This window comes from Myodes glareolus, chromosome 14 (assembly GCF_982192425.1).
Source record: "Myodes glareolus chromosome 14, mMyoGla1.1, whole genome shotgun sequence".
Lineage (NCBI taxonomy): Eukaryota > Metazoa > Chordata > Mammalia > Rodentia > Cricetidae > Myodes > Myodes glareolus.
In genome coordinates, this window is record NC_142039.1 from 38,828,307 (window position 1) to 38,846,868 (window position 18,562).

At 43.8% G+C, this 18,562-nt stretch overlaps 1 protein-coding gene across 1 annotated transcript in view; it reads left to right on the forward strand.

Annotated features, from left to right (window-relative positions):
* Aoah (acyloxyacyl hydrolase) overlaps window positions 1–18,562 on the forward strand; it is a 196,278-nt gene that overhangs the window by 82,961 nt on the left and 94,755 nt on the right. Inside the window, exons 6-11 of the mRNA XM_087896443.1 lie at window positions 3,406–3,476; window positions 7,848–7,908; window positions 8,912–8,982; window positions 9,771–9,819; window positions 12,602–12,650; window positions 14,701–14,795. Coding sequence (XP_087752569.1) covers window positions 3,406–3,476; window positions 7,848–7,908; window positions 8,912–8,982; window positions 9,771–9,819; window positions 12,602–12,650; window positions 14,701–14,795 — 396 coding nt within the window. The remainder of the gene's footprint in view (window positions 1–3,405; window positions 3,477–7,847; window positions 7,909–8,911; window positions 8,983–9,770; window positions 9,820–12,601; window positions 12,651–14,700; window positions 14,796–18,562) is intronic.

The window sequence follows — 18,562 nt, forward strand, 5'->3', positions numbered from 1 at the left end:
CACACACACACACACACACGCAGAGAGAGAGAGAGAGAGAGAGAGAGAGAGAGAGAGAGAGAGAGAACTAAAAAATCAGAATTAATCTTTGATAAAAGAATTATCATTTTGCTGGGCGGTGGTGACGCACACCTTTAATCCCAGCACTTAGGTGGCAGAGGCAGAGGCAGAGGCAGACAGATCTCTGTGAGTTCAAGGCCACCCTGGTCTATAAGAGCTAGTTCCAGGACAGGCTCCATAGCTGCAGAGAAACCCTGTCTCAAAAAACAAAACAAACCAAAAAAAAAAAAAAAAAAAGGAATTATCTTTTTAAAAATATGAACTGCAGGAAAGTTATGTACTGTGGAAGGAATCAAAAGCTTCGAAAAGGTATGGATTTCAGGAAGGGTCAAGGAGGCTCCTTGGGAGATTTTTTGAGTATTTAGAAGAGAGCATATAAGCCAATTGTTTAGAATATCTGAAGTGTGGATATCTTACTTAATTCTCACCTCCACCTACACAAACTGGATAGTTTTTCTCCTCAGTCTCACATTAGAGATGAGAAGGCTAAGACTCAGTCACTTTCTTTATGTTGCTAATACATGGGCAATACATCACACAGATCCATCAACAGCTCTCTCCAAATCCACTGTGTTTACTGTGCAGACAACTCTCTGACCAGGCCTCCTCAGTGCTGAACCTGACAGAGAACCATTGTACTGGTGTCTGTGGATATGGAATTATGCTGGGGACAGCCTCTGCCTCTGTACACAAAACCCTAAACACAGGTCTACCTGGCAAATATAGTCACCTGAGAAGCGAACACATGCCTGTGTTCAAGTGTGTTCACATCCCAGCCCAGAACAATTAAATCCAGGTACTATAGTACACACAGAGTCAAAAAGCAATTGAATTGGAAATTTAATTTCAGATTTGCTGTGTATAGGAAAATGGTTCAATCCCCCACACACTTTGACCTTTCATTTACGTCTTTCATCCCATGTTCTTTATTCAAGACCCGTTTGCTGCTCTGCATCACTTCCCATCCGGTGAGGGAAGCTGGTAAGATTGCACTGTCGCCAGGGATTACCTAGACTCTACACCTTCCTTTCAGATGAGTTGGGATGCAGCCAAATTCAGAATTTTAAATCCATTTCTGCATTATTCACAGACCAGCTGTCTCTGTCTAGCAAAGTTCACACTGGAAGGTGGGGTCTGGCAGGTGCGCAGGCAAGGACTTCCGTGTGGCTTGCATGTCCATCTCCGCTTGTCTTTGCAAGTACACTGTCTGGAGTTGGAAAGGTGGCTTGGGAACAACTGTCTCTGTCCTTTTGTGTGACACAAAGATCAGAGGAGAATAACCCTGTCTGGACAGAGGAAGCAGAAAGACTCTGGACACGCCGCACGGGACGACTGCGTACTTCCTGACCTCCGTATCTGTGCAATGAATAGCAACGGCAGCTGCAGCCTTCCAGCTGGATTTTGACAATGAACAGTTGTGCAATTATAAAATTCCATTCTATTGTACCTCTTGTGTAGTAATTATAAGACTGTTCGTGTAATTTCATGTGTTGGTTATCATCGTTGTTGAACTCTACGGTGTCATTAGAATAATTAGACAGGCTTTCAGACTAAGGTAAATACTAAGAGAAGTAGCTCCAACGTGTGAATGCAGCTGATTTAAGTCTCAGAATGTGTCTGTGCTGGCAAACTGAAGCCGGTGCTTTGTATGAGGTCATGCTAACGTTGCTTTACTATGTGTCTACAGTTCTGACCTCAATCAGACCCCACGTCTTTGGCTTTAACCTACTAAAGCATCCCTTCTCCCACTGTCACTGCCCTGTACCTTCTGTCAAATCAGGGCATTTTTCTAATGGGTACAGTTTTGTTCCTCACCTCCAGCCAAGGATATAAGACACTTGGTACAGTCTAGAAACTGATTTGTGCTGCTTGCATCTAGCAAGTAGAGGCTGTCACACAGTATACAAGGTAGCTTAAGACTACAAAGCCCAAATGTGCATCTCCAATGAGATCTTCCCCTTCTTCTCCTCTAGGAAATCCTTCTCTAGCTATCCTTTGAAGATACAAATATAGTCCCCCATTTGACCCATTCAAGGATTCTCTACTGACCTCAGGGTAATGGGAAGATGAATCCTAAGCTGTCATAATATCTTGCTGCTTGCAAGGTTCATGTGATTCTGTAGATCCCAATGTTCCAGCAAGACTAAAATGTTTATCATCCCCTAATATGCCCAGCCTTTACATATGTCCACAGCATGTGCCAGCAGGCTCCCTGAGTCAGGATTGTGACTTCTTCACTCTGGTATGCACATTAAGGATCTCGTGGAAATACAGACTGTCTTGTGATATGTGGTGGGCAGGGCCATGTTTCTTGAGGCTCCTGGTGGCACTGGGAGTGGCACTGACACTATAACCATACCTTGAATAGTGCTGACTAGGAGCTAGAACAGTGTTTCTCAAGTATTAGTGGACAGCAGAATGACCCAAGAGATTGGGTATGAAAATGATATGAAAAACAAACAAGAAAGGACAGGTTGCCAGAATCCATCCTGTGGTACCCAATTAAGTACATCTAGTATGAAAATTTGCATCTCAGAAAAGTTATGTACTGCATCTTGAGTGAGAAAGCCTCCTGTATTTCTGCCTTACTCTCGACCGCCTTACTTTCTATCATCTTCTTTCTGACAAATGTCTGAGTTATCATCTTTCCCTACAGGGTTCCTAAATAGCCCTATTAGTGCCTATACTTTGGACTCCACAAGTAATGCTGAAAGCTGGGACGTCTTTCACATAGTGAGCTGAGGATATCCCTGTGCCTTAGACAGTGGGGTTGCTCCTCTAGTCCTAGGATGCTAGGAAAGTATCCCAGAGACCCACACAATACCTCCTTTATAGTCTGAAAATGTTGTCAGTTCTAGGCCAGGATGGAAATGCCATTAATGCCAAGTTAATGCCAAGTACACCTCATACACACACGAGGGATTCAGGGCTGGTCGAAAGCAACTGTGTCTCCCTATCAGCATCTCCTTAACTATTCAAGTAGGATAGAGTTGTTTTATTTGAAAACATTTTAAAGATTGTTTTCAAAGCATTCCAGAAGGAAATGTTTGAATAGCTGACCAAAGCAGGCAAGACGTAACTGGGAAAAGCACAGTGGGAGGGTGGCTATGAGGGTGGCTACTAGGGTGGAGCAGATGGCCGGGTGCCAATTCCAGGAACCAGCACAAGCCCCTATACAGGAGACAGAGTAAATGTGGGACATAGAGACAAGAGCAAGAAGTGCATCTGGGTAAACACAGTGGAACCGGATTTGGGTCCAGTCATCCAGACAACAGAGGGGTCTTTTGTGGGCATCATTCCTTGACTTAATCAACTCTTCTTGTTGTCTTATTTTTATCTCCCCAGAAATATCCTAGAAGTGGCTCCAAAATTTGTTCACTACCATTTTTGACCAAGCTCTGCCAGAAAATTGAATTGTATGTATACTATTTCTACTGTCAACATAGTTAGGACATCTCCTCGCTTGTCTTTGTGTTCTGCGGGCTAAACTAATGTTCATATTTAAAAGGCATCCTCCTGAAATTGATCATGTATCTTGCTCAAAATATGGCTTGTATAGAAACAAATAGACAAACTGACTTTGAACAAAACAATTTTTGGAAATGTATCACAGGCAACCTTAGCCCCAGTGAGCAGTGCCCAAGTGAGGGTTTCAGGCAATCATGGTTTAACACTTAGGGAAAGCCTCTCCTCGCCACGTAATGTAAGGATGAGGTTGGCTGCCACATTTTTACACAGCTTCTGGGGCTTTGTCTGACTTGGGTGGTGAGTGAATGGAGAAAAAGCAAGCACATAGAGAGATAGAAAGAAAGGCTGGGGTTTGGATAAACCCAGCTTTCTGATGGAGAAGCCTTAGGACCCCTGAAGCTCACTGTGTTTATTATATGGAGTTGAACAGAGAGGCAGGCTTATTGTACACACCTGAACAAAGAAGCGGGGTTATTACATCACTAAACAAGGAGGCAGGGTTTATGGCATACAGCTGGACCAAACAGGCAGGTTTAACTAATCTCTGTAGGAGCAGGGTTGGTAGGAAGTAGTCTTTGGGTAGTAACTATGAAGGAGGGGGAAGTGGTGGACATCTTCCGTGCACACTATCAGTATCTATACATGGCCAGAGGAATAAAGTCTTTACTATCTCTCTGAGCCTCACCCTGAGGAGAAGGCTTTGCCATTTTCCCATGGGTCTGAGTCTGTATGGTCCTTTACGTGGCTGTGCCCATGTCAGCAGCAGACATTAGCTCAGGAACCCTCTCACTCAGGGCTTCCTCCACTTCTCACCGTCAGCCCTGCTCATGGCTATAACCACAGAAAGACACTGCCCAAGATTCTACACCACCAACCTCTATCCCCACCTTCGACCAGCACACACTCACATCAATGTAATTTCCAAGGCTGAGGGATGAAGTTCAATAATTGACCGTTAGCCCAGCAAGCACAGAGCACTTGGTTCAGTCCCCAGTGTTGTAAACAACATCAAAACTATTCCAGATCTTAGCTTCACCCTATGTCTGAGTTTAAGGTAAATATCATAGAATTAATATTACAAAGAGCAAGGCAAATGATGACTTATGAAGCAAAATAGTCCAGCTTTTTCCTTGCACTCTGTGTTAGTAAGAAGAGAGGACAGCTGTAATAAAACACACACACACACCCCTCTCTTTTCAAATCTTTAATGAGGTCCCATCCCTTTCAATAGTGCCACCACCTGGCAACCAAGACTTCTACACAGAAGCATCTAGGAAGGTTTTATCTTTAAAGCACAACTCCAGGCCTTAAAAAAAGTAACTCCCTAGGCCATTGAGGACCCAACCCCCTCACCCCTGGGTGTATTTAGTTCCGTGCAACCTTTATATTCCTTTTATTTTTTGTTTTGTTTTTGTTAATTTGTTCATTTTGAATCTTGTGTTGATTTAAAGAACTTGAGTCACGTAATGTCTTAGGACCTGTTTCCCCTCACCTAAAATCAAACTGTAAATTGAGTCCTTTTTCCCTCAGAGTCATCTGAGAACTTTAAAAAAAAAATCCAGATTCTTTGGCCTTAGACCTAGTAAAAGAGCACTACATTTCCCTAAACATTCTCTAGGTAAGTCTTGGGTAATTTGTCCTCAAATCTGACTCCTGGCTATCTCTGCCCAACGATTACTTGCATGTCAGGAGACAGAGCTAAAGCAATACATGCACAAGTGATGCTTTAATGATTTCGTGATGTGAGATATCCGTGTAGACCACAGCAGCATCTGCTCTGCCACCTATTTTCTCTTGCTTTCCTGTGGGAGCTCCCATGGCTTTATTCCATTCTGCCCCAGCCTGGCTGCCGTAGGAAGAGAGGGAGAGGCATAGGAATGCTCATAGGTACAATAGACAGGCTACGGGTATGCTCTGCAGAGCTACGTTCTTGTTGTTGCTGCTGCTGCTGCTGCTGTTGTGACACAATGGCACAATCTATACTCTCTCAGTCCTGAAAACTAGAAAGTCAAAACCAAAGACAGCAGGACTGTGCTCCTCTGACATATGCTCTGGATAGAATCATTCCTTGCCTCTTCCTGGATGCTGTGATACCCATCAATCCTTTCAGCTGCATCCCTCCAATCCTCACCTCCACTTTTTATTCAATCATTTCCTCCACCTCCCCTACCCCTGGGGAGGGTGGTTTTACTTCTTACAGCCTGCCAGTCATATTTGACGAAGGTCCATTTTAAGGACTGCAAATGAACCTAATTACATCTGCAAAGACCTGCCTGTATTAAGGCCAGGTTTACAACGACTGGGAGAGGAACATAATTTAAGTCATGTTAAAAGTTTTCCCGTGCTCCACCACCCACTATCTCTTGCGCTTCATGGCGACTACACTTGCTGAAGATCTCCAGGCTGCCAGTAAGATAGCTGGAGGAAGGAGGAGGCAGCGATGATTCTGACCCACATGCAGAGTCTCTGAAGAACCAAAGAGTTACAAACTTTTCCTAGCTCATCTGTCAACAGGAGCCCCGCAGCCAGTTGGCCTGAATCCCAGAAGCAGCAGCTTTGCCCTTTCTGTGGCTAGGGTTAGGTGCAGAGAGCCTCAGGTTATGAGGAGAAGGGACTGTCAGACATGAAAGAAGATGCTTCAAGGCTGAGGTGCAGCCAGCTCCCCAGGTGTCCAATCATTTCATCATGCCGGGTTTGAACTGATTTGGGAACCCCCTCTCTTTAATGGTACCATTGAAGTTTCAAATGATATCCAAGTGATAATACTTTAATTGAACCGTCTTTAAATTTTGAATTCAGGAGCATCTAGGACCATGGATTTTCTTGGCCCAACTTAAAAGAAAAATTATTCCTTTATGATAAAAGCAAAGCCAGCTTGTTTTATTCTTTTTTTTTTAAGTCACTGTGCTCCACTTATAATTTGTACCACACCATACATGTATGTGGTGATTTACGACTTACAGAACACACATAAGTACAGCCTTGCTTGCCCTTTATACCCACCTGTGGTGTAATAATCATCAAGATAACAAATTAGCTGGTGCTTTCTATGCATAGAGGACCATTGCGTACGCCGAGGCAGGCACTATTATTGTACCCTTTCAAACAGGTAACGTTACCCTCCAGTGACCACGGATCTGGTCGCCATAGACCAGCCTCTGCCCTCATTGACCCTCTAGACGCTCAGCCCTCTTCTTTACCTGAGCAAACAGGTTGTAAATGTCCTCTGCACTTGTTCCGAGCTCCATTTATTTGATCTGCTTGGATGCTCTTGATTCAAAATCCCACACAGTTTAGTTTCCAGGCACAGATTTGCCCTGCTGCATGACTGCAATCTTCTGCTGTCCTTTATCTGATTTCTCCCAGATGGAGGGGAAAGCGGGGCAGCCATTTTGAAGCAGGAAGAGTCTGGTAGTAAGGTGCGGAGGTGGCCTTCCTCTCAGAGTATCCATAACTTTGGTCTGATTTATGTTAGCTATCATGTCTGTGTTCCTGGCTACTCAGTCCCATAAGGAAGAGCAGAAGTTAACTCCTAATGACCATTGAATACCCAAGATTCTCACAGTGAGTGGTTAAAATAGATGTTTTCCTTAACATAGTGTGCAAAGGGTACAGAGACAATTTAGAGTTGTCTCAGCCACTGTTCCATTGCTGTGAAGAGTCTCCATGACCATGACAACTCTTATAAAGGAAAGCATTTAATTGGGGCTGGCTTATCATTCAGAGGTTTAGTCCATTGTCACATGGTGGGGGAGTGGTGGCATGTAGGCAGATTCAGTGCTGGAGAAGTTGAAAGTTCAACATCAGGGAATAGGCAGCAGTAAAAAAGAAAGACACTGGGTCTGTCTTGAGCATTTGAAACCCCGAAGCCCACCCCCCAGAGACACACTTCCTCTAACAAGATCACACCGCCCAATCTCTGCCAAGTACTGCCACTCCCTAATGACCAAACATTCAAATATATGAGCCTCTGGGGACCACTCCTGTTCAAATCACCACAGGAGTGCTGGGATTCAATTGTCTAGATCCAAGATGTAGTCTCCAATTTGCTGGGTACCATAGCATAAACCCATGTCTCCTACAAGTCCAGTTCAGTTATTCCACCTCCTGGAATGGCCCACGTTAAATACAGAGAAACTGGGTTGAATAGAGAGTGCATCGACTGGCTGAGTGCGTCTGACATTCTCATGAGCTACGCAGGCGCTGGGTTTTATTTTTGGATCAGCGACAGTCATGCAAACAGCCAGTATCTGAACATGTTTATTTTCACAGGCATTGTTTTTTTTCTTAGCTCACAGGGCATTTGTTTTCTTTCCTAGATCTATAAAGAAGGCTGTGCCATTCAAAGACGGCGATTCCGACAAATACAGTGTTTCCCCAGTGAGTACCACCGGGGAGGAATAGGCGTCTGCTCCATATGGTGTCTCATCTACACATTTCTCTCTATTAATAAGGCAAGACTGAACTTCATTTGATGAACATACATCAGTTCACAATTTTAAGGGCCTTTCGACTTCATAAAAAATATTAGCCATCAAAGCAAACCATAGACCCAGTTCTGTTTCCTCCTCCCTGACGTCATTCTCAACTGCAGGTCTCCATGGGGCTAGCATTACCAGGGTGTTGTCTATGATTCTGGAAATTCATAAATCTGCCTGAGCTTGCTTTTTCAAATGTGTGCATGGATTTGCTTTAGAGCTGTCAGGATGCCAGTGAGGTTTCTGGGGAAACAAGAAAGCAGCCTGTCCTGAACTCACCACAGGGTGAAAGACCACAAGGGAGAACATTGCCTGATAGAATTTTAATTCTTTATTGTTGTAAGCTCTTCAGTAATGTACAAAGGATTTACAGTTGTCATACATTATTTTTTGAATTATCCAATGAAAAGATTCATCACTGGCCAAATAGTTGAAATATTATATACCATGAGAAGACTGGCGGCTAACAAAACAACTTAGGAAGTTGGACAGTCCTGATGTTTCTAGGAGTATACATGGATACATATACAGACACAAACATACACACACACACGCACACACACACACACACACACACCTGTCACATTCATACATGTAAGGACACACACATATATGTACATGCATACATAAACTCATCCCCTAATACTGTCACATACAGGCTCACAGTCACTATCACCCATAAATATATATTCATTTATTTATACATACACTCCCACCTATTTCTAAGTTTGGTGTCATATCATATTTTACCTCACATAGCTTATCTTATATTAATCTTAATTTCCCTACTGATCTTCAATACTTGAGTTAAAAACTGCAGATGCCGATATCCCTTAGATTAGCCTTCACCGTGGTCGGTGTCAAAGCAGGACTAACCCCCTTCTGTGCGCACTCTTCAATTTCAGACATTGCGGGGCTACCACTGGCGAGGGAGAGACTGCAATGACCGCAACAAGACAGTGTACCCAGGCAGAAGGTAACTTTTATTGGAGGCGTGAGACACAAGGGCGTTCCCCAACTTGGGGAACCCTAGTTGCAGAGAGAAGGGTCCTGCATTTATTCATGGACACAGTTGTTCATCCAAACATGCTTGATCACAAACCTGATCCTTGCAAAGCACTTGGGGTAGAGTTAGGCACTAAACAAAACAAAGTTGCCCCTTCAATGGCATGACATTCTATTGAGAGAAGCTAGCTATACAGAAATGACCGTAGACATTGACACAACCCCCAAGGGAGTTCTCCCAGTAAGGTGGACCCAGGAGATGTTCCTGTACCCTTAGAGCAAGGAATGGACTCCAAATAACATGACACATATCCTGCTTGAGCCACGGCCTGATGGAAAGCAACCATAGCTCTGCCTTCAGAACCCAGCTGTGCCACCCTTTGTAGTCACGGGGTTGCAGTGCTGCAGCAGCAAGCTGCCAGGGGCTGCCCAGCTGGCAGGCAGCAGGTGCAGCTGCCCCTTACTGAAGAAAATGGACTGCAGGCTTACTACTTATGCACTCCATTCCACAACAACACAGGCCACAGGAACCCTCCGTCACTGGAAAGGCTGGCTTCCAGCCTAGGTTCCAGAAATGCTCCAAATCCAGACTGCAGATGCTAAGTGGCAGCTTTTGTATGTCACAGCACATATGGGGTGCTCTTCCTTGAAGAACACTGTTATCTTATGGTGGCATTTCCTGTGACACCCATTCGTGGAACTAGCATTCACTGAACATCCCGTATATGCCAAAGACTAAGGCTGATGCTTTCTTCATAGGCCAGACAACTGGGATGCCCATCAGGACACCAACTGTAATGGCATTTGGGTAAGCAATGAGTTAAAGTTGAATATCGTCTCTTACTTTCTGCATTCCCAGTGTGTATTTTGATGGGAAATCTAGGCCAATCACATTCTGCTTAAGGTGTGTCCCCCTGAGACATACAAAACAAATAAAAGATCAAAGTGCCTTGCCACTTCCTCTCTTTGGTTCCCGGCTGGTCTGGTGTTCGTGCGATCTCTGGTCGTGTAAGATTTTCCCCTTTTTATTAAAAGCTAAAACTTTGTATTGACTTGGCCTGGTTAATTATCGATCGCGCCCCCCCACAGTATTTTCTTAGGCCACACTGGAAAATGAGAACCCAGGAATCTTTCCCTGCTCCTTGAATGAGGATCAAGATTTTCCATCACATAGGAAGGTCATCAATGGCATTGTCAGAACTGAGGCTACCTTAAATAGCCGTTTTAAACTTTACCATGGTCTCCCCTAATTCCTTTATTCTTGTTTGAGCAGTGTGATGGAAGGGGAGTCGATGTCAGCGCCTTTACAGCACCCACACTGCTGTTGGGAGAGGCCAGAGGGTGTTGCCATTTTGTTATAGCCATTTGTTTTCTTTCATAAGCCTTTTCTGGTGCATAGAAATTACCCTACATGTACCACTCATACCCCAACGTTTCTGATTTGTGCTGGCCAAATTCTCTACACATAATGGGTTTATAGCTTTCAGGGAGAGAAAAGGAAAGAAAACAGGAAGCCACCCCATACTTACCCGTGGGAAACAATGGCTGCAGATTCATGTGTTATGGTCATCTTACATTTACATAATTTGAGGGTCCTTGTGGAGAACAAAGAAACCAACTTACAAACATAAATTCAAGTATGAAAGTAAATTAGAAATTATTATTTAGAAAAATGAAACAAATCCTAATGAATCATCAGAGTCTTGGAAAGTCTGGTCAATTTCTTTAGGGTCTTTTTTCTCACAAGCCTGAAGTACTTAAATAGAAATACTCACATCCTATCAATGACAGCATGGCTCTCTGTCCTACCTAGAATAGTTGTTCTCAACCTTCCTAATGCTGTAACCCTTTAATACGGTTCCTCATGCTGTGGAATTTTTTCCCCATAAAATTCTTTTATTACTACTTCATAACTGTAATTTTGATATTTTTACGAGTTATATTGTAAATATCTGATATACAGGATATCTGATACATGAGTCCCAAGAGGATCTCAACGCAAAAATTGAGAACAGCTGACCTAGAATGTTCTGGAGCTCCCAGCCATTCCCAGCCCCACCACAGGCAGGAGCTATGCAAACAAGGAGCCTTGAAGATAAAGAATCCTGACTTTGAAAGACATCATTGCTTCATTTTTCTGCGTAGGTCTTTTTCTCTCCCCAGGAAACCGGTAGCAATCTTTATGGTGTGCATCAGGATCTGTGGCTTCTGTATATAAACAAGACAGATAACTGTGTCAACCTCAAACATTTTACCCTCAGGCATGCTACCTCTTTAAGGGGAAGAAAAATCTGCATTAGAGCCTTAAGGTGTAGAGGACCCCAAGTTAGCTCGTTTTGTGATAAATTCAAGTTTGTTTGTCTTAGTTCAGGACAAAAGATTAATATGTGGGAATGCTTTCTTTATTCTATGGTCCCCACAAAGATGGTCCCCATACCATGTTTGTGACAGGATATGCCACCTCCATAAAGAAGTGACCGAGCAAAGACTAAAAGAAATCAACCACGAGCTCAGAAGGCAAAATGTGAAGCTCATCACCACTAACTAGAGAGACGCAGCCGCTTCATGTATTAACGCCTGTCCCTTTCTGCAGAGGAAGAATTACTCAGAACCACAAAGTCCAAATCAAGGAGTCTGCAGCCATCAAGGCCTGTGCTGCCATTTTTGTACAGTGTCGCCTGGCTCCATTGTTGACTGTGGTGTGACTAGGTGTCTGTGTGCTGAGGGGTGGCTCTGGTCGTTGGTTAATCACAGGAGTCACAAGAGCAAAGAAAGCGCAATGTTTCTGTTTCCTTCCTGACTTCCCAGCATAATGTTTCTCTGTGTATTTGGAGTCTTCAAGATCAGAAACAAGAACTTGCTGTTCCCTTCATGTTTATGGCCACCAAGCACTTTTGTCTTAAAATAACACTGATGTCACCAAGGGACAGGTGCTCTGCTGTCTCGCTTTGGTTTGGGGTTTGACTGTGATGACCTAGTCACACTCAGCACCAACTGCCCTTCTTGGGTTTCTTAATCCTGGGGTTGTTGACATGTGAGTTAGATACATCATCTTATAAACTGTAAGGCATTTGACAGCCTCCTATTCCTCTGTCCACAAGTTGTCAAGAGCATCCCCATTCACTGTGACAACCACAAGTATCTCCCTACTTCATCAGTTTCCCCTGGATTGAGTGTGGGATGAAAGGGTAAAATGGATGAAAACTGATGTTTCTGAAATGTCTGGATGCTTTGATTTCCAGCTTAGAAATTGTAGAACATACCCTTGACCTATGTCCCCAAGACTCAGTCAGCCCTCAGTGCTCCAAGGAGAGTCATTCCTGTCCCTGCTCCTCTTGTAAATGGTTGCCCCAGATTGTTCTGAGCGAGTGGGCCTCATTTCTTATTATCCTCCTGTTCTATCCTCAATTCCTCTCAAACCCAGCTCATTACATCGAGTATCACTAAGTTGGATTAGGGGCCCAAAAGGCTTCAAAGGGTTTTATCTATTGATTTGCCTTTGCATGTTAAATTCAGTTGGGAAGGATTTAGTGTTATGTGCCTCATAAATTTAAAACCACACTGCTAATCTCTTTATTCCTCTTCTAAAGGGTATTGATCCAAAAGATGGAATTCCATATGAGAAGAAATTCTGCGAAGGTACGAACTAAAAGTCAGTGTCCTACTACAGTGGTATGCTTCTTTTCTGGTTGAGTCAAACTGAAGAGAAAAGAATCACCTTTGTGAGGCAGAGTCTGAGGGTAAGAGTTGAAGTGCCCAGTTAGATTGGCTTTCTGAACTGATCAGAAAACGGCAGGCATGGAAGAGGCAAATCTGAAAGATGAAGAATGTAAGTTGTTTAATTGACTCTTTCACTCAGGGACTAGAATCCTTAATGATAACATTAGGGAAGAGTGCAGGGCAGATACCAGAGTAATCAAAAGCTGGGACTTTTCCAAATAATGAATGACACAGGAAGTAATACTTAATCATTTGCATGTCCTTTTCGACGTACATTAAAGTTAGCCTCCCGTCTCTGATGGTGACTATCTGGGTGACTTAAGAGAGAAGTCAACCTCCAGTTTGCAGATGCTTCCAGAAATAACTAAGCTAAAACTTCCTATTCTAAAAGCACAAATGCCTGGGTGTCTGGGTCACCAATGCTAAAATCCCACTCCGGGGGTAGACCAAAACTAAGGCATTGTCCCTGTTCTGCTAGCCAATGTTTCTCTGCTCCCTTGGAGATGATTTTGGCCTTGTACTCATTCAACAGGGCGTTCCTGGATAACCACTCAAATTTTATCCCCAAGGCCACCTTGATCAAAGCATCCTTGACAAAGGTCAACCTAAAGTCTAGGTGTCCGTAAGCTTCCAGAGCGGCAAAGGGGAGAGTAGGAAATGGGTAAGGCCTGCTGAAAAGCTACAAAAATTAGAAATGTTTGGTGAGTGACACAAAGAACAAATAAGTTTAGAACCAAGCCTGGCGGCACAGGCCTGCAATCTCATACACTCAAAGGTTGAGATAGGAGATTGAATATTCAAGTCTTGTTTGGGTTACAGGTGATTTCCGGCTGGCCTGAGCAAGTTAATGAGACCCCTTCTCAAAGTAAAATGTAAAAAGATGCTTGGGACTATAGCATAGTGGTAGAGCTTCTTGGCATGTGCTGAGTCTTAAGTTCAGTGCTTAGTACTACAATAAGAAAAGAAGAGAGAAAATTGTGAACAAATTTGAAGCGTGGGGAGTAGCTCTGTTTAGTGTGCATGAGGAACAATGTTCAATCTCCAGGACTGTAATAAAACAACAACAATAACAATAACAAATGCAGATTTAGATAAAACTCTAAGCCTTCTGGGCTAGTGATCCCAGGAAGGAAGGAAGACCCTTTAATCTCCACATCCTAGCATCCCACATCCTCTTAAATGTCCCAGACCTTCTTAGTCTCCATTCTTGTGGCCCAGAGGCAGTTTCCATAGAAGCCAAGGTTAGGGAACCACTACAGTAAGGCTGGGCCATCCTCTGGCTCACTCTGGTGCTTTGGCTTTGGTGAAAGAAGACTTCTCTGACTCTAGAGGGAGCATTTGATTTTTCCAGGCCCTTAAGTGGCTAGAGGGTGTACTCTCCAGTAAGTGATTTGTGTAGATGTGTCTCCAAATTTGATTAAGTGATTCTTACATCCAGACATGCAGGCTGCACAGACCTTCCTAGCTCCTTCTCTCTGTTAATCAGCCAGAATTGTCCATTTAGTGCCTTTGTGTATGTGGATTTAAAGACTTTAAAGAGACTATCATATCTTTAAACTATCAAAATTGCTCCATGAGGGCATTCACTCTTAAAGAGAATTGGTATATTCTCTAAAAAAGCCATTTCCAGAACCAAAATTTAGGGCATATTTCTGAACTCAGATCAAGTCTGCTTCCTGTGTTCATCCATCACTCATTCTGGATGCTGCACAGCAGCTGCTTTTACGCTGAGCCAGGAAGCACACCTGTGTTTGTGAAGCTTAGCTAGCAGTTCCAACGGCTGAGAAATTTCATTCAGCTCCTAAATGCTCCCCTCACACTCCCCAACACATGAAAAGTGGCGATGTATCACTGTTAGGACGGACTGTGCATTTGATACACACCAGGCTATCTGCTCAAATAGCTACTCACTCTGGAGGCTGCCCACGGCTAGGGTGTATAAATAATGTAAATAAATTGTGCTTCCTAGGTTCACAGCCCAGGGGAATCATTTTGCTGGGAGACTCAGCTGGGGCTCATTTTCACATCCCTCCTGAATGGCTGACGGCTTCGCAGATGTCTTCGGTAAGTAATTTGGGCAGTACTCATTCTGAATGCGCTGGCCTTAACGATTGTTCCCCGTGCTCTCAATGTGAAGCCAACTCTAAAGAGGTGCAAATTTCCCTTTGCAAGGGACATCCACTGCCATTTCAGTCCTAGGCAGATGCAGCCGTTTCTCCTCCTCACCTTCCCAGCCTCAGCCCAGCTCCTGTCAGAAAAGGTAAAGATGGCAGCCGAGAGTCAAGGTAGTGGCTGATGCGCGGAAGAAGCAGTCATGTGTTGCCTTCTCCTGGAAGTCAGTACCGCGGGGAGTATTTCCAGCATGCACGCTGTCTATAAGCATGGGGAGGCTGGGCAGAGCAGACTGCTGGGCTCCTGAGAGCCATTCTTCTGCTCCACAGGAGGACAGCGGGGGACAGAGAATGCCCTCCACCCCCACCCTGTCTGAAGCACAGAACAATCCTGAAAGGGTTTTTTGTTGTTGTTGTTGTTGTTGTTTTTTGAGTGAGGAAAAGAACAAAGACAGCTATCATAAATAATGAGAGCCTCACAGACAAGGAAGGGAGGAAGACACCAATAATCACTTACCCTACCAAACAAACACTGGGCATTGTGACAGGGGTTTTCATCTCTTAGGTGATCAGATCAGGAGTACAGGCAATCACCTGTGTCTGCAGGTTCCACATCCACAGAATCAGCCCACTGTAGACAGAAGCTGTGGGGCAGCTGTGCCGACAGCATTTGTAATGAACATGTGTCGGCCTTCGTGGGCCTCTGCAGATCTGTGTCTGTGAGACCTGCATAGGTCAAGGACCTGAAAGAACAGGACCGACTACAGTCTAATTGTGTAAACAATTTTTCTTAGCTTCAGTGTACTTTTACACACAAACAAAGAAAGCAATGATCCAAGAAAGGATGTTTGAGTTCAGAAAAATGTGTAAATAAATGCCAGCAAGCACCTACTAACAGAGCAGCCCTTCCCCAGAACTTTCTCAGAACAGAGCAATTTAAATACAACTGCCTGGCATGCAGTGCATCTTATACCCAGAAAAGCACACAAACAAGGCAGAAGGCCATATCCAGACTCAGGGGACAGTAAGAACAGCATTCAGCATATTCTTTCCAGTGATCAGGCTCTCCAGCTATCTTCTAACCTCCAACAAGAATGAGCATGTCCTATAAATTGAATATAAATGTTTAACACAGAAGGCATGAAATCACAACCAAGAGCAATGTAGGGAAGAAAATGAACTTGAGGCAAAGGCCCTCTACCTTGGTTTCCTGGAGCCTCTCCCATAGTCCCCCAAGGCATCATTCACTGTCCGTCACTCTTTTGATTGTGTTTCTGCAGATACACACAGAGTTTTTCTTGTTATTATTCCTTAAACAACACAGTGCATTAACTGGCGACATGGCACTCCTATTGTATTTGGCATTATAAGTAATCCAGGGGTATTTAAAAGCATCTGGGGGATGTGAATAGGTCATAGGTAAACACCGTTCCATTCTGTATAAGAGACTTTGGCATTCCAGGAGACTCTGGAACCATCCCTCACAAATCCCAAGGGACTACAGTGTGTTGTGAAAGAGAATGACAACTGTCTTTTCTCGAGTTCTCACACCTACCAGGCTATCAGAAGAGCCAATGTCTTCCCCAGTCAAACTGTGCAAACACCTAGGACTTAGGCCACAAAGAATGAGAGCAAGAGAGCAGGGCAGAGCAGTCTGAATGGCACACACCTAAACAAAGGGGGCTGTGCCATCTTCAGCTTCAGCTTCCTAAGGTGAGAGCTGTCATGAGAGAATGTGCTGGATTTCTGTACTGGAACCATCTGTGTAACTGTCAGGACAAGGACAAGGCAAAGTAATTAAAGTGCAAAACAGAAATGTGTATGGTAGTGCATGCCTATAATCTAATCACTTGGGGAGAGCATTAGTAATTAAAGGCTAGCCTTAGCTACATATTGAATTTGGAGGCAGCCTGGGCTACATGAAACATGTTTCTTTAAAAGTTTCATTAAAGATGCCGCGCTGGCTAGGCTTATGACAACACAAGCTAGAGTCATCTGGGAAGAAGAAACCTCAGTCCAAAAAAATGTCCATATGAGATTTACCTGTAGAAAAGTCTGTAGATCATCTCATTGATAGATGATTGATGTGGGAGGGCCCAGCTCTCTGTGGGCAGTAACATCCCTGAGTATGTGGTTCCCAAGGCATGGGAAGCCAGTCACTAAACAGCACTCCTTTGTGGCCTCTGCACCAGATTCTGCCTCCAGGTTTCTGTTTTGACTTCCCTGAATGGTGGACTGTAAACTGTAAGGTAAAGCAAATCTTTTTCTTCCCAAGTTGATTTTGGTTATAGTGCTTTATAACAGCAATAGAAACCCTACTAAGACAGAAATTGGTACCAGCTCACGTGGTATCGCTTTGACAGACCCGACCATGGGCTTTTGGGAGGATTATGGAAGAACTTTGGGCTAGAAAAGCCAGTGAGTGTTTAGAGCTTGGGAGAAAAGAGTGTTGAGAAAAAGGCAGACAATGTAGACATGGCTCGTGGCATTTCAGAGGAAAGTTTGAAAGTCCCTTAAAGATTTGTGACGGTTTAAATGAGAATGGTCCCTATAGGCTCAGATATTTGCATGCTTAATCCTATATACTTGCTGGTTTGGTGAATCATTTAGTAGGATTAGGAGGTGTGGTCTTGTTGGAGTAGGGTTTTGTTGGTGCAGGAGAAGATGTATTGCTGGGGGTAGGCTTTGAAGTTTCAAAAGACCATACTACCCACCTCCCCATGTCTGCTGCCTGTAAGTCAGGATGTAGCTCTCTACTACCTCTCCAGCAACCTGCCTGCCTGTCTGCATGTTGTCATGCTCTTCAAAATGATGATAATGAACTAACCGTCTGAATTGTAAGCCACCTCCCAATAAAATGCTTTCTTTTATAAGAGTTTCCTAGGTCTTGGTCTCTTCACAGCAGGAGAACAGTGACTAAGACAAGACTCTATCAGACCTTTCAGTATTTTGAATTAAATATCTGTAATGTTTAATAATCTGAAGAGTTGGTTGTAACAATTAAGAGACCAGTGAAGTAAACGTTTGTTTCACTGGGACAATTGATGCTAGTCAGTTGAAGATGAGAACTTATCTGTGATTAAACAGAGAAGAGCATCAGCGAGGATCATAAATCTGGATGTATTTCCCCAAAGACAGCACACAGAAGCTACAGTCCAGAAGGGACCAAGGCTGCATCCTGGCAGTTGCACTTGGTTATATAAGAGTTACCCAAGTGGTGCTTGTTTTGAAGACAGGAAGGAGTGATGGAGATCAGTTGAGGGTTAGCACTGTAGAGCAGGGCTGGAGTCAATGAAAAAAGGCTAGGAGAAGCTAGGGTTAAAGGTACAGTAGCAGGTAGAAGTAGAAGGCCCAGAATTGAAGGGGTCGTGGAGAAAGTCGAGACACAGTGCCATGCTGTAGAGTCCAGGTCCTGAAGAAAACCCAGAAAGGCCATTGCAAAATGCAGTCATGTTGTAGCAGGAATGTCAATGCTGTGGAACAGTGCCCTAGAACAGCAGCAGCCAATGAGCAGAGACAGCCTGAGTGTATAAAACAAGCTATATGTGATTCACATGGCGGTCTTGAGAAGAACCAACTATTCGGCACTTTGGAGGGATTATGAGTGGACTCCAGATATCAAACACTGAACTTTTATGTTGTTGAATTTAGTTTTGTTTTAGCTGATTATGACTTTTGTTTTGTTTTGTTTTTAATGTGAATCCACAGTTAAGAGACTTT